The sequence below is a fragment of the Pomacea canaliculata genome, linkage group LG14, assembly GCF_003073045.1.
Source record: "Pomacea canaliculata isolate SZHN2017 linkage group LG14, ASM307304v1, whole genome shotgun sequence".
In the NCBI taxonomy this organism is placed as follows: domain Eukaryota; kingdom Metazoa; phylum Mollusca; class Gastropoda; order Architaenioglossa; family Ampullariidae; genus Pomacea; species Pomacea canaliculata.
Genome location: NC_037603.1, coordinates 15,690,675 through 15,715,113, shown reverse-complemented (window position 1 = coordinate 15,715,113; position 24,439 = coordinate 15,690,675). Strand labels below are relative to the sequence as shown.

The following is a 24,439-nucleotide window of genomic DNA, read 5'->3' as shown; positions in this document are numbered from 1 at the left end:
TGTGGAACTGCAAAACAATGTGCTGCATTTTGTACATTTGAGGGTATGCTGTTTTTGATGCCAGAAATTCTTTATGCTAGACTGATAACTTACGTCTTTAGCTTATCTGAAATCATCTTGTAAAATGGCAGAATCAGGAAAGACAAATAAAGATATGAGTGGAAAAAAAACATCAAAACTGGATTACATGGAATGTTCTGGAAGATAAAGATCAGCCCAGTTTAAAGATCACTGTTAAAATTGGAAGTATAAAGACAATAGAACAGCACAAAACAGCAGTAAGGATACAGCACAGGTAACACTGGGTTGTTACAATGTTCCAAGAGATCTTATAACCTCTGTGATTCGGGGCATTATTTTCTTGAAAGCTGTAGAGTTTAGCTGATATTTAGTTTATCATCACTGATGATACAACAATTCCACCATGTACCAGAAAAACCATACCTGTATAACATGTAAATACAGATGTAGAAGTATTTCTGTAGATATGTTGTGCCAGAAACAATTATGCACTCATTCCCTACATATAACACCTGCACATGCACACCTATCCATCCATACATACACAAACATGTTCACAAACAGGCATATCTGTGCATGCACACACACAACACACAGTCCTGCATATTATAAATGCACGAGGACAATTTTGGAAAAAGAACAACATACAATAACAAAGCAATGACCTACTTGCAAAAAGCTATTGTTTAATACAATAGTAATAAACAAGTAGGCAGCTGCCTTTTATGATGAAATCATATCAGTTAGGGCACTAAACATTCAGCTGTGTTGCACCTTGAAAGAATGACTAGACTGGTCCAACAGTGAAAAAAATAAAATGCTGCAGCACAAGGATCTGTCCACAAATCTGCCCAAACAAATAATACTAGTGGAAGAGGTCAGGTCACATTTAAAAAGGCAGTGAGAAGTATGAGTACCAGGAATTCACCAGCAGCTGTTAAGTCTAAATTAAACAGTAATTTAAGCAATACTGAATGGGACAAAAGTCCTATGAATGCACCCTGCTTTTTATTGAGTGGAATGTAGTTTCATCACACAAAAGTATGACAATCTTGCATGTGGAGAATCATAAATGACAAAAATATTCAATATTTCCAGTCTCACTCAAATATTAATGGCCACTGGTGAATAAAAAAACCAACTTTCATGAGACAGAGTTATCTTAGCTTGGAACGAAAAAAGTGATCCAGTGCTGACAGAGAGTTATGCATAGAAAATGTTTCTCTCCATCTAGATATACTTAATGCACACTTAATTTCATTTACACCTTTCAACAGCTTTCTCTGTTGTAACAAGGTTCAGAGCTTTGCAACAAGACCCTTTTTATTGCTGCTTGCTAACCTAATCTCAAATTCCACGTGCTCTGTGCCGTTTGCATGTGTGTGCTTTTGAATGTGCATCAGATTGAGCAACATGCGATGGAAGACCTGTGACAATCCTCAAAACAAACATTCCAACAGGAAGTCTTGTATGTTGAATGATCATGATATTGATCATAGGTTTAACCCTCATTATAGATGTTTGGCTGCATAGATAAACTGCTGTCCACAACTTCAACCACCACACTCTTGATTCAAATTCATTCATCTTCAGGGATTGAGGTGAAGTAGATATATCCAACAAGCATGCAAATTCCAATAGTTAGCACAGGCACAGCAATCCTGAGCATATTTCCTGCTCCATCATCTGGCTGCCCCCGACTCTGCCGTCGTCGTCTTGGCCTTGATCTTCTCCTGTATGAGGCTCGAGCCATTGTATTACAGCTAGTCTTTCTGTTCTCTGATCTTTCTTAGATCTTCAAAAGAAAATGTGGAATTGTTATTCAGGTTTGTAAGCAACGCCTTTTAAATCATATGGTGGTGATTGATGTGAAGTGCAATGCCTTGGCTTGAATTGGATCGCAGACTGGGCACGACCTGCTGATTTATTACTGTTAAATGTCAGTATTCCATATCAGATTATTAATGAATATTGTATTAACAATATCTTTAATCATCATTATGTACAATTAAATTCTGCAACGTGCAGATTTTAAGTGAAATAATTGACCATTGGAATGAACTCAGCCAAATATAATATGTTTTAATGTTTCATCGATTTTGTCAATTATTTCATATCTGTTAAACATAAAGAACAAAAACCTCTGTTCTACTCTGCTACACTTTACAATAAAAGTGACAATTGCACGAGCCAAACAAACTAACATTGAGCTGTCAATAATAGTGATTTCGTATCTATAATGGTTACAAGGAGACAAAGGGAGAGATGGATGAAATGGGAGACAGAGAACTAAACTTATGTCAGACAATCTACACTCTAGACTAACAAACATTTACTAGAAAAATACTGTAGCTCGCAGAAGAAGTTTCTGAAATAACAGATCCTCTATTACTTCCATTCTATTCGTTCACCTAGGAAACGCGTTGCGAGTCTAATCTTAGCTACCACTTCCAACGACTGCCCAATGTTCAATCAATTAACGAATCAGTAAGATGCAATGAAATATTTTCTTGTGTTTCCTACCTGTGCCCCTGTGTTCTTCTTACTATCAAAAGACAGCAATGGAACAAGTAAAACAATCCAGTTGCCGGATGGAAATGGCAGCACGTTACGTTTGACTCGAGGCGTGCGTTGTTTACGTCGGTGAAAGGTGCATAACTCTTGGACTCCTACACTTGCAGAGTGGCCTCTCTTGGTTTCCTCTTATTTAATTATTGTTAAAGGGAAATAATTCTCAAATAATTATGGCGCACACATCGCTGTATTCGTATCTTAATTCGGTAAGTTGTTGATGTCTTCGATTCAAAAAAGCTATGTTTGAAGAAATAATAAGGTACCAGTCATTTTCCAGCACTTGCTCAAGTCAAATGTAGTTTTAAGTTATGGACCATGCAGATGAGGGTAGCTCGTTATATTTTCAAAATATTTTCCCACCCTGAGCTCAATTCAAAAGCTGTGCTCAAACACAGGGTTTCGGACGCCTTTTTCTTAGCCGAGAAGGGAACTGGGAAAGTAAAGAGTTACGGATAATTACTAAGTAACCTTACACATTCTAAAAGTCATTTTTCTCACAATAATCAATGTCCTGGCACACTCCATCTGATAGAAAAAATATTATAGAAGTCAAAATCATACATTTACAGTATTTATGCCCACAATGTACACTATGTACAGCGAATTGCAGTTACAACATAGATCATTTGGGCTGCGATTTGTTAGGATTAAAACTGTTTGAATGAGCGAACTGCTAAGGGCGAAGCAGCAGGAAGAAGGTTCGCATCTTGATAAAGATCGTACATGTAATAATTTGTATAAATACAAGTTTTTGTTTCTAGTTGAATGATGCTTTGGCCAACAAGGATGGAGAAAAAGCGTCTGTAAGTAATGCATTTTTCAATTAATTTAAATTATCTTGGGTTTTTCCTACTTGTTCAAGTTTAACAAATGTATACAAAATAAATAAATAATAATAATAATAAATGATCACAGTGTTATATTCTAAAATGTGATGTAGCCACCTGTTGTTGTTAGTAATGTGTATGCTAATGTTTATGTACATATTGAGTTTGTACATATGCATATGTGTGTAAAGTTAGAAATGCATAAAAGTTTTCTATTTATATATGTGTGTATGAGCATATATGCTCATACACCATATATATATATGGGGGGGGGGGGAAGAGGAGGGTAGTTTTGATGCAAGTTGGGAACTTTAACCTATGCATGTTATTATAAAGAGATTTCCTTTCTGTGAGCCTTCCTTTCAGAGCATGAACATTTACTCCACTAAAGAATTTGTCAGTGTTCATACTACATATTGATGTAATAAAGTTATCTTTATTTTAACATTAGATTTAAACATTTTTTTCATCCTGTTGTAATATTATATGGTACTTATAAGTATTTTTTATCTGTGGCAGTCATTTTTATCATTCCATCATCCACATGTGGCCAATCCTCGTCTGCAGCTTGAAAGACCAGAGGAGCCTTGTGAAAAGGTTTTTGATCAGCCATATGATGAGATTGTAGCTGCACATCTTAGGTGAGGACTTGCAAAACTGTGAATTTTGCTCTCTAGAACCTTGATGTTCTGGTATTCAGTCATTTATTTCTTTTAAAATTTTAATGAATTTTTTTTGCTTGCTGTTATCACGTATTGCTGACATGTGAAGGGTGTACATAGCAACCAGTGTAGTCATGTTGATTCTGCAGGAGAAAATTAAAGGGGTTTTTAGCACATGTTAGGAGACTGACTCTGGCCTCTGTCACTGATGACCTTGTGTCTTTAGACCACCTTAATCATGGCAAATAATGCAGTACTATTTATTTTGTGATGTTTCATCAACAACAAAAATCAGAGGTTTTCATGATCTTTGCACAAGGACATATCTGGGTAGCATACAAATGCTGAAGGTTTCTCTTTGTGCAATTCATTGTGATACTTTTTACCAAGGGTATGACCTAGATTTCCTAGCACTGAGTACAACCCATTCTTTTAAAAAGCAAAAATTGCCATCCTTTGGGGTAGGGGGGTTTGGTCATTTTAGGGTGATTTTTGTGGCTAATTTCTGAATACCTAAGTGACCTATGTTTATTTTCAGATGCTGTTGGGCTGTGGCAAATCATGACTTTGTGGAAGCCTATGTCTGCCAATCCCTTGTTGTACAGTATCCTTTGCAGAAGATAAGAGCAAAGTGCTGAGTAAGGTTACAGCTAACCTTATGTCTCTCTCATGTTCTTTTATGCCTCCTTTTTTCATTCTTTTCCTGTAAGCAATGTCTTTATAATAATTTTTTTTATCACAAGAACAAGTCAGTCATTCTTTAGAAAAGTGTTGGCCTTGACAACTTACCTTCAATAGGTTATTCATCCGTGAATTCCAGAGTCAAAAAGAAGATAACTGGGCACTACCCATTATGTTTGCCATATGCTTAGACCTGCGACTTTTTGCACAAAGTGTGAGTATATTCATCTTGACATTTGTTTTAACTCTTTCTTTATAAATTAATAAATAGGGCCAGCTACTCTTCTAGAACTTTTTGTAACACTTTTACATCGCACGTGCAGCCTTACCTGTCAGTGGCCAGAACATGTTGACTCAGTTGTACAACTTTCACTCCAAAAACAATGTACCCTCTCTTCTGTCCACAGACATGGCAGACAAAATGATTCTCACTTACATATACTAATGTGTCACCAAAGCAAAGATACACTGAACGAAAGATAAAATACTGGGTATAGCAGCTAATTAAAAAAGAAGTATATGCATCATATTTTAGTGAATGAGAACTAGAATTGGATGTACACATTTTATGTTCTTTTTAGCCTGTATTGATCTTTAGGGGTTTTTTGGTAATGTTTGATATTACTGTCAGCAGAAACAATAATTTCCTGGGATCAGTAAAGATATTTTTTATTTTGTATTTGTGTAGCCTTTATTAAGATGATTTTATGGTACAAAGTTCACATATGTATGCAGACACACATGAACAGTTCCTTGCAAATGTTGATTTCAACATTGAAACATCTCTGTGTTTTTACTTCATCTGGCTGCTCCTCCTGCATTACCGGAGTGTTTTGTGTCATGGACTATTTTTCTTTATGCAATAATTCTGTCCCTACAGGCAGACATCCAGGCAGTGAAAAAAAGCCATGGTAAGCCAGGCGAGCATCTAGAGAAAGCTGCTGAATTGTTGATGGGTTGCTTCCGAGTCTGTGCTTCTGACAAGTAGGAAAAATAGCTTCCTTAACAAGTAGCTTCCTTATTTATTTACCATTCATTTTTCTTTTAGGTGTGAGTTTTCACTTAGGAGAAAATAAATCAAAACAAATAGCCAATCTTCTTTCTTATGTATATGTTTATGTCCTACATTTTTGCTGTAAAAATAAAAGTCAATAAAAAAAAGTGCATCTAAATCTCTGGCTGAGATCTTCAAGCTATAATATATATCATTTTTAACATCATTGTCAATGCCTGATGAATAGATTTTGTGTAGTTTGTGATATTTGTACTGTATACACCTTTTTCTATGTTGTTGCTAATGTATACTTTTTAGAAAGACTGAATTCAAAAGTATTTTTTAATTAAAATTATAAAGATTGTTTCACCAATCAAATACAGACTTGAGTATGACAGCCAACACTTGCGTAAAAGTATAATACTTTTCTTTACATATTTTTATAACTTTTCAGTGTAAACTGTTGACGATGTTAATGGGAAACCGTATATCTTTAGCACCAGGAGAGATCCATAAACTCAGACAGACTTTATTTTAAATAACGTCTCCTTGAAAATATTCTCTTCTGACTGCAGCCGGGCTGCCATTGAAGATTCCAAGAAATGGGGCATGTTGAGCCTTGTCAATCATCTCTTCAAAATTTACTTCAAAGTAAGTAATTTCAGTTTGTCCAGTTCTTCAAAGTCATGATTATAAAGCGTTTGAAATGATGTGCATGGCCGTTGTAGCAGTGCAGATAAATACTCATAACAAAGAATTACTAGAAGCCAGTGGCTTTATCTATTTGTTCTGAACAATACCCGCATGTGGATGAGAGGGATGTCCCTTTGCCTTACTGGCTGAAGGAGACCACTTCTCTGTCGTTTTATCTCATTTATGGATCTACTTCGACTTTGGTATCTGGGATGTTTGTTGTGCCATTTTCCTTTGCTATGGATTATTTTTTTATGCTTATGCTTCGCCATTTCTTCCAATAGACATCTTCATCCAATATAGGCTTCTGTATCCTTGTCTTCATTTTGCCATCTTTGGGTTTTTGACTGATTAGGAGCCTCCTTCACTGACACTGTTAACTTTTCTGGCATTGTGGACCATGCTTTTTCCATTTTTTCATTTACAAACCATGTACATTGCTACATGTAGATTCGATTTTGGATCTATGGGTTTCAGCAATTTTATGAGTTGATAGATATGTTTCGTGTCATCCTACATATTACTCCTTGCATGTTCGCTTCCTCAGAACCAGGATTGTGCTCTTTTCTCATCTGTTACCCTAAAACTTCAAATGCAGTGTCTAAATATTTATATGTCAAAACTGCATGTGGAATGTTGTGGCCTTATTCTCCTCGAGGAGTAACAAGGAATAAACTACATGTGGGATGATCCATAAGGAATCTAAACACAAAATAGTGTTGCATATGCATAAAGTTTTAAGTGTTTTTTGGCACTGAGGATTAACGAGGTTTCAACCTCTGATCTGTAACTTGCCATTTTTGAAAGGCAGTGACTAGCTTTAGAAAATTCTAAATTACTGCCTGGAAAGAACCAACTTAACAATGCTAAGAAAGGTAGCAGCAGAAAAATTATTCCTAATGCTATATCTGAAGTTAGATCTTAGCACTCGCGCATGCTTTTGTAAAATTGGTCTACGAAGTGACTCCTTTAACACCATGAATGTTCCAAGAAATATTAGTTTTAATAACTTTGTCTGTTTGAGATATTGGAAATAATACCTATTTAATGTAAATTCATGTTTTATTAAAGTGGACGCCACTTTACTATATTGTGTTGAAACTTTCTTTCAGATAAACAAACTTCATCTTTGCAAGCCACTGATTCGAGCTATAGACAGTCTTCCTATTAAAGAAAGGTTTAGCTTATCACAGCTTATTACATACAGGTGATAGTAAGCTTTCACATGTTATGTCACATTTAGGTGATATTAAGCTTTCACATAAAGTCACATACAAGTGACATTAAGTTTTTGCATGTTATGTCACCTTCACCGTCTCTTAGCGATCACAAGCATTGTTAATACATTAAACTGCTTTATCTCACTTTTATTCGCCTTATCAACTTCATGGCTTATCCACATTTTTATGCAAATGTTTGTCCCATTTTATTTTTGTTCAGAATATATTTTTAATTGCTGTTAGGTATGTTTAGTTTACAATCTTTTGCGTTCATTGTCTTTTTCAGGTTCTATGTTGGAAGGAAGGCTATGTTTGACAGCGATTTTAAAGCAGGTGTGTAGTTCTTGCAAGATTTTCGTTGACACTTTTTGTTCAAGGCTGTAGATATTAATACATTTTCAGTGTAAATGACCTTTCTTTTTATTATTTATTTCAATATAAAAGAATTGATGTAAAATCCAGCTATTTTAGAGGTCTGCTTTTGGAGTTGTGCCTACTTTATTTTAAGTATAGATGTTCAGCTCCCTTTCTGCCCAGACTATGGCTATGTCAAGAACAAATTAAAGAGATGATACTTTTAAAAAACAATCTATCCATGACAAGTTCATTTGAGAAATTGCCTTAAAATGAGAGATGTTGAAAAATGCAGCTTTCTTGACAATGCTAGTTCTGATGATGCATTTGTGCAGCTGAAGAGTACTTGACATTTTCCTTCCAACACTGTCATCGTCGAAGCATAAAGAATAAACGTTTTATTTTAATCTACCTCATTCCTGTCAAGATGTTGTTGGTAAGTGGAACCTTTGCTGCTGAAATCTTTTTTCTAATCCTTATAATCATGTGTTTTATTTTTCGTTTTTCAGCCTGTAGAGTTCATTGTGCCTGCCTTTAAATTGGGGAAATGTGCTATAAAAAATAATTATTATTGTCAAATGTGGCTTATAGATTTTCTTTGCAAATATAGCTGTATGTCTCGCTATCTGGCTTATAAATGCAGTTGTATTGTCAATCAGACTTGAAAATTGTGTTTAAGCTGCTTAGTTAAGTGGTTCTTGTCTTCCAGGGACACATGCCAAGGCAAGATTTACTGGCAAAGCACGACTTGCTTCAGTTTTCTGATGTGGCTCGAGCAGTCAGGTACGTGTTACAGTCTGGTCATTAAAAGTCTGCCAGAATGCTAAATATTTTTACATTGACTAGGATGAGTTGAGAAAATGATGCTGCTATGCTGTTTAGTTAGAAGGTAATCAGGTAATCAGCAATTCTCTTATGTGCTCAGGATTTAATCTCACAGACTTCCCATACAAAGAGGTTAAAATAAAAGTATTTTGGTAACTTTTCCTCTTTATTGAGGCCATATATGGGCAGTAACAAATCACATCACTTAAATGTTTAAAAAATGCTGTTTAAAATGATGTGTTAATGATAGTTGTCTTTATTGTAGGTGTGATTATTTAGATACCTCATTTAGTAAAAGCACATTTCATAATCTTGGCTGTGACTCATGCCAGCTTATGGCGTTACGACTTGATGATAAACAGGACAGAAATCATCACATTGATGAGTCTGCATAAATACCAGCTCTAGATTGTGTAGATCATGGACCCATAAACTTACTAGCTCTAGACCCTGTAGAGTGTAGACCATGCTTCTCCATTACCTCGCTGGGGCAAACAGATGCAGTAGTATCCTGCTGTACTTATTCACTAGTCCATGGATCCTGGTTGACATTTTTTGTGAGTGAATTATAAAAAAAATGTAGCAAGATAATTGTGACAAAAAGGAAGTTTATTCCTTTAAATGTGCGCTGAAAATGCACCTTTTCCGTAAACATTACTCCTAACAACCTTTCCCATAATGCTAGTCCTTTTTCACGCCCTTCCTTTAGCAATATCATGTTACTCTCACCTCTTGTTCTTGTTATTCGGTTCCTCTTTGTGTTTTCTGTTTTTGATTTTATTCTTCGTTTAGTACGGTTGTTTATTCTTTTATAGTTCATATGTTATTTGTTTGTTTTCTTGTCCCTCGTATTCTGTCCATGTTTCGTTCTTGTTCTTAAGCGCTAAGAGCATGCTCCTTAGGAGTGTGAGTATGCGCTTTACAAATTTTGCATTTCTTACTGTTGTTATTATTCAGTTAAGCAGAATTGTGACTATAATTTATCTTCTAATGCAAGTAAATTTTGAAATGGTGTTTCTGCTTTTTTGTTTTGTTCTCAGCTCTGGCAACCTGCTGCAGTTAAATGAAGCCTTACAGAGGCATGAGGCCTTCTTCATTCGTTGTGGTATCTATCTGATTCTGGAAAAGCTCAAGGTTATCACATACAGAAATCTTTTCAAAAAAGTGTAAGGGCACTTTTTTTTTTTTGGCTATGATTGAAAGCACTATTATGAGTTGAGCACAATGATACAAAGGCAGCAGGAAACAGCAGTTGTTGTGCAAGAGTACAAAATTTACAGACTGTAACAATGAGGAATTGCAGAAAGTGGGTTAGGGGAAATTTTCTCAAATATTGTATAGAATCAAATGTCCTTTAACCTTCCATAGCAAAGACGTAAGCAACCCCATTGCTACATATATTACAAATTATGTGTTAAGAATATTTTGTGCAACTCCAATGATGATCACAATGGTTTAACATTTCTTTGCATTGCCTCATGTTGCAGGTACTTGGTGCTGGACAAAAAGCATCACATTCCCATCCATGCCTTTACCACAGCTCTGAGAATGATGCAGGTATTGGATCTTCGCTAATTTTTTTCAGGTTTACTATGTTGTTAAAGGCTAATCTGATTGCAAAATTATTTTCAAATGAGTGGGATAGAGTGGATAATGAAACACTAGCTTTGAAGGATCCATTATTATAAGTTACTGAGCAAGAAAACTATTCCCTTCATGAAGTACAGACCTTTAAACTCCATTTCTTCCCTGCATTTAAGACAGAGATCAAGGGTTCATTGCTTGTGATGTCACAGAAGTGGGCTTGGTGATATGTTTGAAGCCCTCATATTGGCTATATATAATCTTTGCCGATGCTAGTAGTTAGAATTGAGATCAGTCCATGTGCTTTTCTCTTAAAAAAAATTCAGTAACAAACTAATGACAGCAATTAGTTCTCTAAAACTGCCAGCAACAATAACCTACTTATACAGGAAGCGTCATAGGCATTTTCAGATTCTTGTATTCTTTCTGTAGTTTACAGTTATCTTGTTCTTCACTCTAAACTTTCTTTCACAGTTCTTGTGAACTTTGTGTCATTTTTGAGTAGCATTTTGATATTATTTTCAGCAGTTACAAGATTCTCTTTGATGAAGCATCTATTTTCCTTTTTTTATGGACTATATTACTGCATTGCTTCCTTGGGGAACAAAAATGTTCTGTCTCAAAAATAGCATAGTGATCTTGTACAATAACAGTAGTTGATTTCATAGTTTTTGCCTGCTCTAGTCATGTTTGCCAATTTCAGGTGGAAGACATTGATGATGATGAGAGCCAGTGTATTGTTGCCAACTTGATATGGGAGGTGAGCATTAAGCTTTTGCACAAATGTTACCTTCTGGTCATCATACTCTGTCTGTAGCATTCCACTGCTAGATCCCATGTTAACCTCATTCAAGTTCGTTAGGTGCAGATAATGAGGCAATGCTCTTTATCTCTCAAGCCAGAAAGACACTGAGACAGCAGCAGATGATACTGCAGACAAGCTGCATCATTACAGGTGCACATGCACCTGGTACTAAAACTTGATTGCTGTGCTTGTAGATGACAATTTTGAGTCTTTTATCAGTAATGAGAAGATTTTATAGAACCCCAGTGCTAAACAAGTGAAGTAGGCCATTAGAAATTGTATGCTGTATTTGTGTCTACAATTTGGATTTTCATTTTTAAATATGATTTGAAAATCACTTGCAGGTAGACACCATATAAAGATGGCCTTAAATGTCTAAATAACTCCTTTTATGTAGTTCTTCTGTTCAGGATTTTTACCAGTTCTGTGACATAGTAGAGCCTGGTAAAGCTTGAATCTAGAAAAATTGTTTTTATCCTCAGTTCATTATTTATATGGGCTATGAGGGATGCTTTTAATCACTGAAAATATCTCATCTGTTTCAGAAAAAAATCAAGGGGTACATCTCCGAGCCTCACAAACTTCTGGTTGTCAGCAAAGCCAATCCCTTCCCGGCCTTATCCTAAATTTTGTACAGTTGTAAAATTGCAAGACTTTTACATGTTTTCATATTTGAGTAAACAGGAAGTTACCAGGATAACTTTGTGTTCTAAAATATAAATGAATACATTTGTGCTACTGTATGTAGGAGTATGATTATGTTGGGTACGAATGGTTTAGGTACCTGCATTAAACTTTTGCAATATGAGCTTATATGAAGTGGGTTTTTTTCCTTTTCCAAATTTATTTATTTTTAAATCTGTCACAGCAATCACTTCTGTCGTTGTCAAGATAGTAACAGTTTGATTGTTGGAGTAAAGGTTAAACATACAAGTCCTCGCTCATGACTACAGTTGTCAAGTGACTTTGAAGCAAGATTTTCAGGTAAAAGCTACAGGTCCTTGATTATGATTGCCTCGTGACCTTGGTCAGTGCACTTTAGTCTGTGCCCAGTCTTACTCTCCACTCCTCCATCAACCACAGACAAACAGAAAGCAAAGACACCAATTAGTCTTGTTACTTGAGAAAATATATGTTATTCAGAGTAAATGATTCCTAAACATACCATTACAACAACTGATGCATACAGACATATATTTATATAGCATATTCTTGAGAACAAGAAAGCGTACTTCCATCTTCCAGCGTAAGAAAGGACTTGTGCATTTACTGTAGTAAATAGTTCAATGGAACAGAAAGGGAGCAGAGCCCACACCCATGCTTAAGCAAATTAAAAGCATGGATACTTAACCAGCATAAAAATAAGATGGAATTAATTCAAATCTTTAGATACACAAAAGTTCACTACTTAGTGCAAGTTACTCTGTTTTTGGAGGTACATAAATTACTGGTATTCCCGTCGTAACAGGTAAAAATGTTGGCACATTAAAAAAAAAACCCAAGATGGACTGCAGCTTATATTTTCTTGTACACACTAAGCTGAATGCCATAAAACGGATACAATCACAGCAGATTGCAAAGCATTTGTTTCCATATGAATCACAAATATTTTAAATTCATGATATACACAAATGTTATTGGCCAGATGCTCCTCACAACTAAAAGAACCTAAAATTAAAAATATTGGTAATGAGGACAGGTGTAAGCTGGATGCACACTACAGTCTGTCATGTCAATATTGTCATATTTGGCAAGATCTTATGATTCCCCATATTCTACAATAAGCAAAGATGGTTTATATACAATGATGTACATGACAACTCTTACACATGCAAGCACTTGTATGCACGTATATGTACATACCAGAGCCTTCAACACAATGGACTGTCAATCATACTCAACATAAAATCATAATTTTGATTTTTTAGAGTGTGCCGCTCTCTTCTGCAGGAATTACCGATATGTTTCACCTCTAAAATATAAAAGGCAAAGTTACAAACTCTGTGGGTCTAACTACATCCAAATTTGCACATAATCTATAATGTGCCACACAAAAGATAAAAATTTGAAATTCATGATTTAGTGGCAAAGCTGAGTGCTGTGGTTTGCAATATCAGACTTCAATCTCATCATGCATTAGAAAGATCATTTTATAGCTTTGGGGACGCATGTCAAAAACTCGCCAAATAAACTCAGGGAAGTGGTTAGAGCACTGGTGTCTGAAGTGATAGCAGGCTGGTTCAATGCCTGATTAGTGCAGCAAACCTGTCGAATCTAGGTGGGAATGGGTACCTTAATCCAGGAAGGGTTGGGGAAGGTTAAAACAGCGAGGGGGAGGAGATGGGCACTGCTCTCAAGTAAAAGCTGCTCCCCAAGAAAAGTGAAATCTCTATTACCTCAGCCCCCAATGACCAGAAAAGGTTAGGGGGATGACCTTTACCTTTTTATATAAACTGAAGAACTACAAACCTGTAGTTAACAGTCAGCTCTCTTTCCACTTACATTCGATCATGCTCCACACTATTTCATCTTCAAGGACAAAATAATCACAGTTTTATTTCAATTAATAATATTAAACTCTTGAAAAAGATTAGCCTTTTTCTGGTTTTTACTTGTAAAATGATCTTATTTGATATAACTGAGTCGGAGCAAAATGAACAAACTGCATTTTTTCAACACTTAACTTGTAGACGAGACTACTTAAAACAGTATTTTTTTCAATAATGAAAAATGTTTAAGAAACAACCTACTAATTTTTCTATTAAATGATAAAAATACAAGCAATGTTTCAGGACTGATTTGGATTGCCTAGACCTACAGATTATTTCTGAACATCACAGCACCTGAAAAAATAATTACAAAGAGACAGATATGCAGTGTGTATGCACAGACCCATTCACAAAAAAATTCAAAGGAAACTTAGCATCTTGAACTTCAATTCACTAAATTCTTCATTAACTCTATACAACTTGAACACAACCTTATTTCCACTCAACAACAAAAGTATGACAAGCATCAACTGTACCAAGAAACTATCAGCAGTGACAGTCCCAACATACCTATCACTTAACAAGCCAATGAAGAAGCATCGCATACAAATCAGAATGGAGCAAAATGTAATGAATGTAAATTGACACATAAGCTGCTTTGTACAAGCACTTGTTACACGTTGCAGAATTGATGCTATGAAGTACAAATTACAGTAGATAACATACAGATGAGTACTGAGATGCCTCTCTAGATACCTTTATTTCATGCAACATAAATATCACAAACACTATTTATACAAGCACAATATTTGTAGTACTGGAAAACATATATATATATACACACAATAATAAGAGGTGGAAAAAGATTTTATTTTTTTGCTACAACGTTCTATAGGCAAGTTGAATGAAAGATGGATGACAGTGTGTAGGTGTTTAAAAATTGTCTATCTTCTAACATTGTATATAAAGTGTGAACAAAATGAAACTTGTATTTGCATAAAATACTTCTATGTGCTTCTACAAGCCGACTGTTGAAGTGTTTTTAAAAGATGGCATACAAAAAATTGTGGTGGTTCCTTTCAAGATTAAAATACAGCAATTTTAATGAACACTGAATAAGTATTCAGCTTCTGTAAGATTAGAATAACTTCAGCTCTTTATAAGACTATGAATGTGGTGGTTTATAGTCGCAGAAACACTCCCTTCCCCAAGGAAATTCCACAAGAGCTAAGTTTTCTCTGCCACTGTCTTTTACTACTAGAGTGTCATCCTTTCTCCATATCAGTGAAATGAAAAAAACACCAGACTTCAAGAATAAGGTCAAAGATCAGCATTTTTGACAAGGGAATATGGAAATTTTTGGAAATTTTGTAATGGTTAGTCAGTTCATCACATAAGAAGAGAAAGAAATTTTATCTTGCATACTCAAATTACATAAGGGGTAAAAAGTTGCACATTTTAATTATAGAAAAAGAAAAATGATGACTCTGAAGATCACGTTTTCCGTCAGGTGGAGATACGCCTTTTCAGAATGTATGGAGTAGTGTTACTATTTCCAGAAGACAGAATAAAAACATAAAATGTAATACAGATAATAATCATGTATTGAAAAAGTAGAATATTTAATGCTTATATGGTGGCATTTAGTTTGCAGCTAAAGATTGCAGACTTTGCGATATTATAGATGTGAGGCTTACATTTCCATAAGCAGAGAGCGTGATAAACTTTCCCTACATGGGGCTACATGACTAACTTCCTTGGTATATAACTGTTCTCATCTTATACATTTGGGGTTGTTGTATATTTGATAATAAAGATAACAATGAATGTAACATACAACTGCAATAACATTTCAGTTTTCACTTATACTTTGCACATAGCATGAAATCCTATAGTAAATAGTGCAGATGTGCATGGCTTTCAGATAAGATTACTCCCAACATTTGAATTGCTTAAATATATGAGAAAACGTGATCTAAGATCTCAAAATGTCAAGATTAACATAAAGGTAGCAAATGGAGGAAAAAGCCATTAGGCTTAAATGGGTCAATTTCCCCCTCCCCTTTTTAAAAAAAATTAAACTAGAAGTTTGCATTCAGTCTAGGTTACACAACTCAAAATACTTTTAGTGCTAGGTTAGTGGTTTGAAAACAATAGGAAAGGTACATAAAATTTCGTCCTTTTCTAACTGAAAGGTAGCATGCATTTGCCACCAGACAAACAGTCAAACACTTACTTCCTTTTCACTCTTATACTCATCTATCCATCCACACATTTATGTGCACACACAAATGCACTTGCACACACTTAACGATCCCCCACTTTCCCACACAAACCACATATTTGTATAACTTTATATAACATTACATATATCTTATTATTATATAACACATATTTAAATACATGTCCACATACGTACAGAGCTTTGGGATTCTACAAAATGAAATCAGAAAGCACTACACTATTGCACTTCATATTCATACACTCAAAAAACATCTTCAATAAACTTGCCATTAACACTCACATCATGTATAACCATTTTTAGAGAAAAAAAAAATTCTTCCTCAAAGAAAATATTTTTTTAAACTAGTATTCCTGACTTTTCTTGAAAAATTTGTATGTAAAGTAAAAGTGAAAAGTTACCCAATTATTTTCTAGATGTCTATAGATAAAAATCTATGACAGAGGAAAAATTATTTTCTAAAATTTTTAATTCTTCCAAATGCTGCAATTTATAAAACAAGCGATTAGATGACTGCTTATAACAACCTTTTTATTTCTTGGGAGAAATACTGTAAGGTATCTAATGATGTCAAAGCATGTGAATTGCAAAACATTATGATAGAGAAAAAATGAAAATTTATAACAGACCAGTAACAGTCTTTGTTAAAAAAAAAAAAAGTAGACAAGACAAAATTCATGCAGGATTGAAAGCTTTTGTTCTGCCCTTGAGAGGCAGCTCCATCCTGTGGGGCATGTCTCAAAGTAAAGACTGCTCTATCATGATGCTGTCATAGCCATCTGGTGGCTGATGATAGAATTTGTCAAACTGCACATCTAATACTGCACCATTGTCTACTGAAAAAGACAAAGGATGAAAGGGTCAAACTTAACTGTTAGAACTGATTAAAGAACTGGTCAAAATGCATAACATCCCTTTGCAGGGCTCATACAGGAAAATGGTTTTAAATTCACAAAGCTTCACTGCCCTGTCCCATTAAACACAAACCAATAGCCTGGCAGGGTATTGTGCTGTGTGAATTAACTTCATGATGTGAGGTAACATGACTTTGGTTCATCATTTGTGCACATACCCACATTTATACCCACATTCTGATCCATCACATCATCCTCAGCAAGACAGGTATAGCATTAAGGAGAGATTTACATTTTTAACATACACCTCTCTCTCCTCTCCACATTCTTTGTCAAACCACCCATGCCTGAAAGCCTTGGGATTAAGTCACTGAATTGCATCTGCCTTGGTGGATGTCAGAATGAACATCTGAGGTCAATTGTTATAGGTTTATTTTTGGTCTTCCAAATTTTTTTCTGCCTTATATTATTTTTTAGTTTTCAAGTTAAAATCTCAACTGTTTCTTTTCTAGAAATATGACTTTATATTACACACAGCAAAGAGGAAAAAACATTGGTGTATATAATTCACTCACTCATGCTGTGCATTTGTGGGTGCAGTTATAGCTTTTCTCCTTTTCCCACACAACAAATATAAAAGAAAATAACTAATTAGACAGTTTATTATAAGTATAAACAACTAGAGTGAAAAAAAAACCTGCCCTTGAACCTCCGTAGATAACAAACAGAAAGATTAACAACTTAATTACTACTTTAAAATTTGTTTTTCTGAACTAGGTGATGCATAGGCTTACCATAAAAGGCAGGATACACTGTGCCTTTGATGCCCGCAAAGGGTGTAGACAGAGGACTTCCATTTAAAAAGAAATTCATCTCTATATGATCATAGGTAATACCCTGAAAGAAAAAGTTACACTTTTTACGCTTTCTCTTTTTTCATGTGACAATTAGGTACAGAGTTCCACAGTCTAGAGGCCATAGAGACAGTCAACTTAAGTGGTTCATTGTTTCTAGGGTAAGGTGGTGGGGATGGGGATTGGTGTTTTCTGCTGAGCCAGCAACTAAGGTAGCCAGCTCTGTAAACAGAAGCCATATACACAGAAAGAACAGTGTGCACAAGATGAAAGCTGAAGCCAGGACAGCCAACCTTCACTGTATTGGTATAAGGTAAGGCATGAAGAATTCTGAACCTAACCTTCTTCCATGATTTCTGCCTTCCCTGATAAAACATGACCAAGTCTGGAAAGCAGTCGTCCAGCTACTGAACTTAATATTCAATGAGAAATTGCCAGACTTCTCAGATCAAAGCCAAAAGATGAAAACTGTCCATGTGAGATGGACCCACAGAGCCCCCTCCACCCCAAGCCCTTTTTTTCAATACACAGAAAAGATATGGAATACACACCAAATATAGCACATTATATACATACATAAGCGCAACATATACAATTAAAGTAGCACAGTCATTTAACAGTATATGTCTCAGCAAAACAGGCCATCCATGGTAATGTACACATGGTCTTTTTCTCTCCAAGAACTCTCCACCAAACACCCCCCTACTCACAGATGTAATAAAGTTTAATATCCAACAGCCAACCCACCCCGACCCCTGTCCTACCACTCTGCCCACTACACAGACAGACATGGATAGAGCTGGGACCCAAAGAGTCACACTGGAAAAAAAGCTCTGGGGTGCAGAAGCCTTTTCCATAATGAAAGAAAAACTTGGGTGTCTGACAGGCATGATCTCTGGAACATGGGGAAAAAAAAAAGAAAAGGTAAGCAGCCACAGGCCTTGAACACGTGACCTGCTCCACTGGAGCATGCTCTCTACCAAGATATGCAGCTTCCCCAGCTTGACAGAATAAGACAAGTACAGTAAGTGTTTCTATCCCCTACTTGATAATTACACTTAGAGCAGTTGATCATTGTGGGTGCAGTGCCATCTGAAACCAAAGCTCCAGTTTAACACCAATGTGGTTCAGTGAATTTTCCCCTGACAGATGTCAGAAATCGGTACCTAACCCAGGGTGGGCTGGGGAAAGTAAAGCAACAACAAAGAGGGAATGGCCTTCACCCTCTGAAAAAGCTAGCCCCAAGAAAAGCAAGGTCTATAATAACTTGCTTACCAACCAATCTAAAAACAGGTTAGGAGATGATCTTTACTTTCACCTAAGATAAGAATAGCAAATGCTATTGATGTTAGCCACGTCAGATTTATAATGCTCTGTTGCTCCATAGTTATATTTGGCTGTCGATTAAGATGTTGCCATAAAACAAAGCAGGAAATACTTAATTTTCTCCCTTAAAAATAGCATATAATAAAATTAAAACCTACTTTCTAAATTTTCTTAAAATATCAAACCACCCAATGAACCAACCAAAAGAAAAACAACAAAAACTACTTTCAGTCAATTAAGGCTTCACTTCAGGTGGTTTACCAAAATATCCCCTTCTTGTGGATATTCTGTAAGTTTTCCTTTCTGTTCTCCATTATGAAATAAGGTACCATCTTGTCGTAAAACCCAAGATTCCATGTCTCTTCCAAGAGGAACAGCATTGATATCACACTTCCGCGATGCAAGTCCCACACCCCATGTTCCTGCAATAAAGCAATCACAACTAAGGAAGTTCCTACAAAATGTCTAAATAGATCAGTTATGCCTTTATATGTCAAACTTAATATGAAACAGTTTGGAAGAATAAATGACTGAAATAAAGAAAAACAAAGGGAAAAGCGAAATTGTCACTAAGAATTCTTTCTCATTTGTTCCCTAAGGTCATTAACACTTATCAGCAGAAGGGAGGTCATATTTCATTCCTGTGGACCATATATCTAGACCTCATTATTGCCTATAGCTTAAGCATTGTGACCCCACCTTGTACGATACTAGTCATACAGGAAGAAGAGCACAGGGCATCTCTGTTCTGTTGGGTGTCTATCCAATACTATGATGATATCAGTATCAAGGAAATAGGCCAATGTATCGGGCTCTACTCTTTCTGAATTCTTACTTATACTGTAATTTTACATTTATAATCGACCAAACCAAATGCTCCTCAAGGACTAATAAACTAAACCAAAATAAAATGAAATATGCATAAATATATGACAAATGGATAATTTATTTTATCTCTAATATTAAAAGAACGATTCTTTATCATTAAATCCCTTAACATAGAGCCTAAAGGTCAGCAAATGCAAGTGGTCTGCATCTAAAACAATGACATATGGAAGGCAAAGACCAACCCTCTCCTTCTGCTCTTGAATATTAACTACAATTGCCTTAATCATTCTTTATTTATGGACTTATTTAACTGATAACTATTTACATGAAAAACTACTACTATAATGAAGGGCTTTTGTTTAGATGGCACCCACCTGTGCACTGAACTTTAACTTCAAAGTATGCCTTGTTTTGTGCAATGGGAGCATTAGCCAGTGCTGCTCCTGTTCCGCAAATTCGGCGACCATTTTTTACAATGACCACATCATTTCCTGAGCGAATAATTATAAATTGTTAACACAAGGTCAGAATTTTAGATTTTAGTTTCATAAAAGATTCGGTGATGGATGGTCAGAAGCTTTAGCAAAGATGGTAAAGAAACTCATGAGCTGTTTAATGTCTATGATTGGGTGGGTAGGAGGTTGTGTATGTGTGAGAGTGAGAGACACACACACACAAACATAGGGAAAGATAAAGACAGAGATATCGACAGGGATGGGGAAATAAACAAACTGACAAAATAAACAATGGAAAGAAAGAATAACTGAAATATCATACTACAGATAAATATAAATATAATATATAAAATATAAATTTCAGCATATATCCTTTTAAATGCTTTAATATCTTCTTTATATTCCCATTCTGACACACTTTAAAACAGTTCACATTTCCATTCTTCCTCTAACATCAGCAAGCACAAGTGTAGCTTTTGTAACAGCTGCAAAAGCATGTATCAGTTTGCTGTAAACAAAATACAAGTATTAATGATGGTGACATCTGTTTGCGATCAAGAAGCATGCAGGGACAAAATGTAAAAATACTGCTAATGAACCTCAATAACTGGTTAATAATGCATCTCAGGTGCATGAGATTGCATATGTCTGACAATGTTACACAGGCACAGATGAGTAATAGAAAACTCGAGTTGTGTGTGTGTGTAAAACAATAATTATACGTGAATGCTGTCGGAGGAGGGGGGGGGGGTGAGGGAATATATTGATCATGACTACAAAAGATCTACAGCTTAAAATACTTGCAGAATTAGGACGAAAAATGTCTCACTGCATACCACCTAAGTATGCAAGATAATTTATAAGGAGATGTAAAGATGCTTCTACATTTAGTCCTCCATTACACATTTGTGATTAATTATAGACATTCCAAATCCCAGCATCTGCCTAAGCCCTCCATCACAACACCGTTCATCCCGATGCTTAGCCTCCAGCAATCATTACTAAAGCAGCTGATTAAAGACTCTTACCTAAGCACAGCTTGCCACTGCACCCGCAATTCTTCTCACTATTAATTCAATGGCTAAGCAGCATTGGGATAATCGTAAGATATTTCTGAAAGTGCACAGAATGTCCTGGAACTAAAAAACTTAAAAAAGTAATAGAAAACATTTTTCGATGCCTCACCAACGTGCGTTGTGTCTAATTTGACAACTGGGATTTCTTTCAGTTGTACATGACCTCCTCCAAATGTACCATTGCCACAGCATCGAAAGCAGAAGATGTACGACGCCATGTTGTCCATACATAGGAAGTGACGTCTTGCGTATTATTTGCGTATTCGTAAACAAATATTCATAGAAATTATTATTAAAATAGTTAGTTTTGCTTATGATATGACATGAGCGAGGAAAACTGAAATAGACATTAGTTATTAAATCAACGTAGAGACTGAAGAAGCGATTTAAATAGATAGATAAAGAGTAAGTGGAAAAAATAACAGGTTCTATAACTCATTGAAACTTGGTGATATATTTATATTGGGTTGCATCCCTTGTGTTGTTTATGTAGTACATTTATTAGCAGCAACTGTTCAGTCCCGAAGGAAAGTCAAATTGAGCGAAAAATTCAGTAACAAGTCGTCTGAGCTGGTAGGAACGATTGATAGTAATTCACATAGTAATTTCATATTCATCGGGTGAATTTTGCCTCACGCCTTTCATGATGAACGAAAAAAGCGTAACTGAGACATTAGCTTCACAGGTAATTTGAAATATAGGGCAGATCGATTTAGTGATAACGGATTCCCAGAGTTGCCTGTAGCAGAATTCAGTAGAAGCCGCAAATCACCTTGACCAGTTGCTGCTATCCATTTTTCGGAACTTTTACCAGCCGGGGATAATAAGAAGAAGAAGAAAAAGAAACGCGTGAGACAAGACCGAGACATTGAAAGCATACAAAGAACGGAAGGATAAACAACAGTACCGATAAAAAGACGAATATAGAAAATGCAGAGAGGGCTCGGGTAGCAAACTATAAGAATTGAGAGCTTCGTGAATCTGCAGAGGAAGACGATCAGGCGGACTAATCAATAGACGACAAACAATTATATAAGAAAGGGTTAGAAGATGGGCTATCATTATCCGGATTGTTGCCTTAAAATAATGCTCATGGAAGAGGTGTGTTTTTAGAGAACTTCTCATGCAGCCGTTCCCAGGTTAAGTCCGACATGCAAGGTCGACTGTACACTTGCAAATCTCCAGACTCAAGTCTTGACACCTGGATTCTCAGCTCACCCTGTGATGCACTTACCTTCCGCACGTGCAGGCTGGTCACGCACGCTGACTGGGCGTCCACAAGGTTCACACCCAAAAGCACATCCTGGGGACAGGCATAGGCGAAGCGGCTAAATACAGGTAATCTAGGGTTGGGATGTTAACACCTGCAAATTACCTATTTTAGACTTCTTCTCTTTGCTTAGGTTGGTGTTTTCCTGCTTGTCAAGGAGGCATGGGCTTAAGTGGATTCAAAAGGCGGGTAGATCAACATAAGGACCAAGAGAACGGGCGGAGGTGCCCCGAGTTTGCAGAGTCCCTTTTTGTAGCTTGCTCGCACGCTCTCTCTCTCACACACACTCAAGCGCCTTCCTTCCTGTCATCCTACTCCCCCATTTCTGTGTATGTCTTCTTAATCTCTTACTAACACATTACCTATTGATAGTATTGTTATTAAATAACAAACTAAGTAAAATACCTTAAAATAAACATAAAATCCAATTTAAAGATGAATAAATATCTCATTAAAAATACTAGAGCAACTGTTTACTAATTATATACCTTTATTACTATGATCGGTATGATTGGCCAGTAGCTCCATTGAACATTTTCTTACATTAACACATTCGTGAAGGTTGGTGTTGGCGGTGGTGGTGGTGGTGGTGGGGAATTCTCGCGTTTCCTACTTCATGTATAGCTCAGGGTTTACTCAGTACACTATCAGTAGGCTTCAAAATGTCTCCCTTCAAACGTGGGAAAACGAAGTGAACTATAATTCCGGGCAGCAGCGAGGAAACTGGTCAAGAACCGGAAATATTTCCCAAATAATGTAGAAATTCAAATTCCTGACACTACAGCGCAAAGAATTCTCGCATCCAGTTCCCAGTCTGCTTTGACCTCGAATATTCCTGTCGTCATGGTTGACGTCAGTCGATCTCGACACAGTTCGATTCTCACACTCCGACCCTGTGCTGACCCCATTGAGTCTCAGAGCGAGGTATTGTGGTTCGACTCTGCCCTTGGGAAGCATAATGCTCTTTTTTTCCCAGCTGGGCTTGACCATGGATGTGGTCGCGAGGCGGCGGCCTGGGAACGAGACACAGAATGCCCGCTTGTGTGATGGAAGGTTGGCCAAAGTCGACGGAAACGGTTGTGGGTCGCTGAGTTCGCGAAACACGAATGACTGAGAATGTTGTGAAAACGGATGGAGATAGAAAGATGGGGTCAGGGCGCGTAACCTAGGGACGGTTGTATGGTGCGTAATTTCGGGGCAGAAGGTTGCTGGTTCAAGGCTCACCCAAGCCCGTCTCCTCACCTAGTAAAGCCCGAATTTTTGAAGCATCCGAAACTGAGGCAAGTGCGAACGTGAGTCCGAAACAAGTATTTGATAATAACAGGCCGAGGGACAGGCCGACACTTCTACTCGATGACAGACATGCGAGAGAGTTTCATCAACTGTTCTCGGGCCGCCGATACTGTGTACCTACCTGCAGGACCAACAGATTCGCCACAGAATTGCAATAGAGCCGATCAAAAATAAATAAATAAAGGAAATAAAAATCAAGAGCATTAAACAGATCTCAATAGTGCAATAAACTAACACCTTTCCAGTAAAGTATCAAGCAATTAAGACAGGTAACAAAGGAATTAGCAATAATATGTGTCACCTGCTCTGTTCATTTTTCGTGTTGATATTGTATTCATTATTAGCAAACGTGTTGTTTTTAAGTAAATCTTTCCGAAAAAAAGTTATTTCTTTAGGTCACACCTGTCAAGCGGTTAAACAGGGAGTGAGGGGAGGGGATCGAGGGAGGGACCAGGCATTCCTTCTTCACATGTTTTTCATTTCGTGTACTTTTTACATAGTAATTGGTCAAA

General features: G+C 36.4%; 2 protein-coding genes and 1 long non-coding RNA gene across 4 annotated transcripts; 1 reads left to right on the top strand and 2 right to left on the bottom strand.

The window, feature by feature from the left end:
* Positions 1-687: 687 nt before the first annotated feature.
* LOC112555811 lies at positions 688-2,686 on the bottom strand. Its single transcript, XR_003097533.1, has 2 exons — positions 2,545-2,686; positions 688-1,940 (listed from the first exon to the last, which is right to left on the bottom strand). It is a non-coding gene; the product is annotated as an uncharacterized LOC112555811 (long non-coding RNA).
* A 35-nt stretch (positions 2,687-2,721) lies between these two features.
* Positions 2,722-11,866, top strand: LOC112555787 (PCI domain-containing protein 2-like). The gene is made up of 15 exons (XM_025224303.1): positions 2,722-2,801; positions 3,357-3,398; positions 3,942-4,063; positions 4,623-4,688; positions 4,883-4,979; positions 5,646-5,749; positions 6,335-6,410; positions 7,565-7,659; positions 7,959-8,005; positions 8,362-8,462; positions 8,736-8,809; positions 9,892-10,017; positions 10,339-10,408; positions 11,139-11,195; positions 11,786-11,866. The coding sequence occupies exons 1-15, from the start codon at positions 2,766-2,768 to the stop codon at positions 11,864-11,866; spliced, it is 1,194 nt and encodes a 397-aa protein (XP_025080088.1). The 5' UTR covers positions 2,722-2,765.
* Positions 11,867-12,351: 485 nt separating this feature from the next.
* LOC112555805 (SPRY domain-containing protein 7-like) lies at positions 12,352-21,600 on the bottom strand. 2 transcript variants are annotated; one of them, XM_025224326.1, is made up of 5 exons: positions 21,474-21,600; positions 20,208-20,324; positions 19,267-19,427; positions 17,620-17,722; positions 12,352-16,807 (listed from the first exon to the last, which is right to left on the bottom strand). In XM_025224326.1, exons 1-5 carry the CDS (start codon positions 21,589-21,591, stop codon positions 16,710-16,712), a joined length of 597 nt encoding a protein of 198 aa, XP_025080111.1. In that variant the 5' UTR covers positions 21,592-21,600; the 3' UTR covers positions 12,352-16,709. The 2 variants fall into 2 exon arrangements, with proteins under 2 accessions (XP_025080111.1, XP_025080112.1); XM_025224327.1 differs by having other exon boundaries at positions 12,352-16,804.
* Positions 21,601-24,439: the final 2,839 nt, after the last annotated feature.

Excerpts from the sequence above, each read along its gene's own strand:
- LOC112555787 (XM_025224303.1), top strand. The coding sequence starts at position 2,766 with ATGGCGCACACATCGCTGTATTCGTATCTTAATTCG. Across the intron at positions 8,810-9,891 it reads GATGTGGCTCGAGCAGTCAG|CTCTGGCAACCTGCTGCAGT; the intron begins GTACGTGTTACA and ends TTTTGTTCTCAG. Across the intron at positions 11,196-11,785 it reads TTGCCAACTTGATATGGGAG|AAAAAAATCAAGGGGTACAT; the intron begins GTGAGCATTAAG and ends CATCTGTTTCAG.
- LOC112555805 (XM_025224326.1), bottom strand. The coding sequence starts at position 21,591 with ATGGACAACATGGCGTCGTACATCTTCTGCTTTCGATGCTGTGGCAAT. Across the intron at positions 19,428-20,207 it reads AGTTAAAGTTCAGTGCACAG|GAACATGGGGTGTGGGACTT; the intron begins GTGGGTGCCATC and ends GCTTTATTGCAG. Across the intron at positions 16,808-17,619 it reads AGTGTATCCTGCCTTTTATG|TAGACAATGGTGCAGTATTA; the intron begins GTAAGCCTATGC and ends TGTCTTTTTCAG.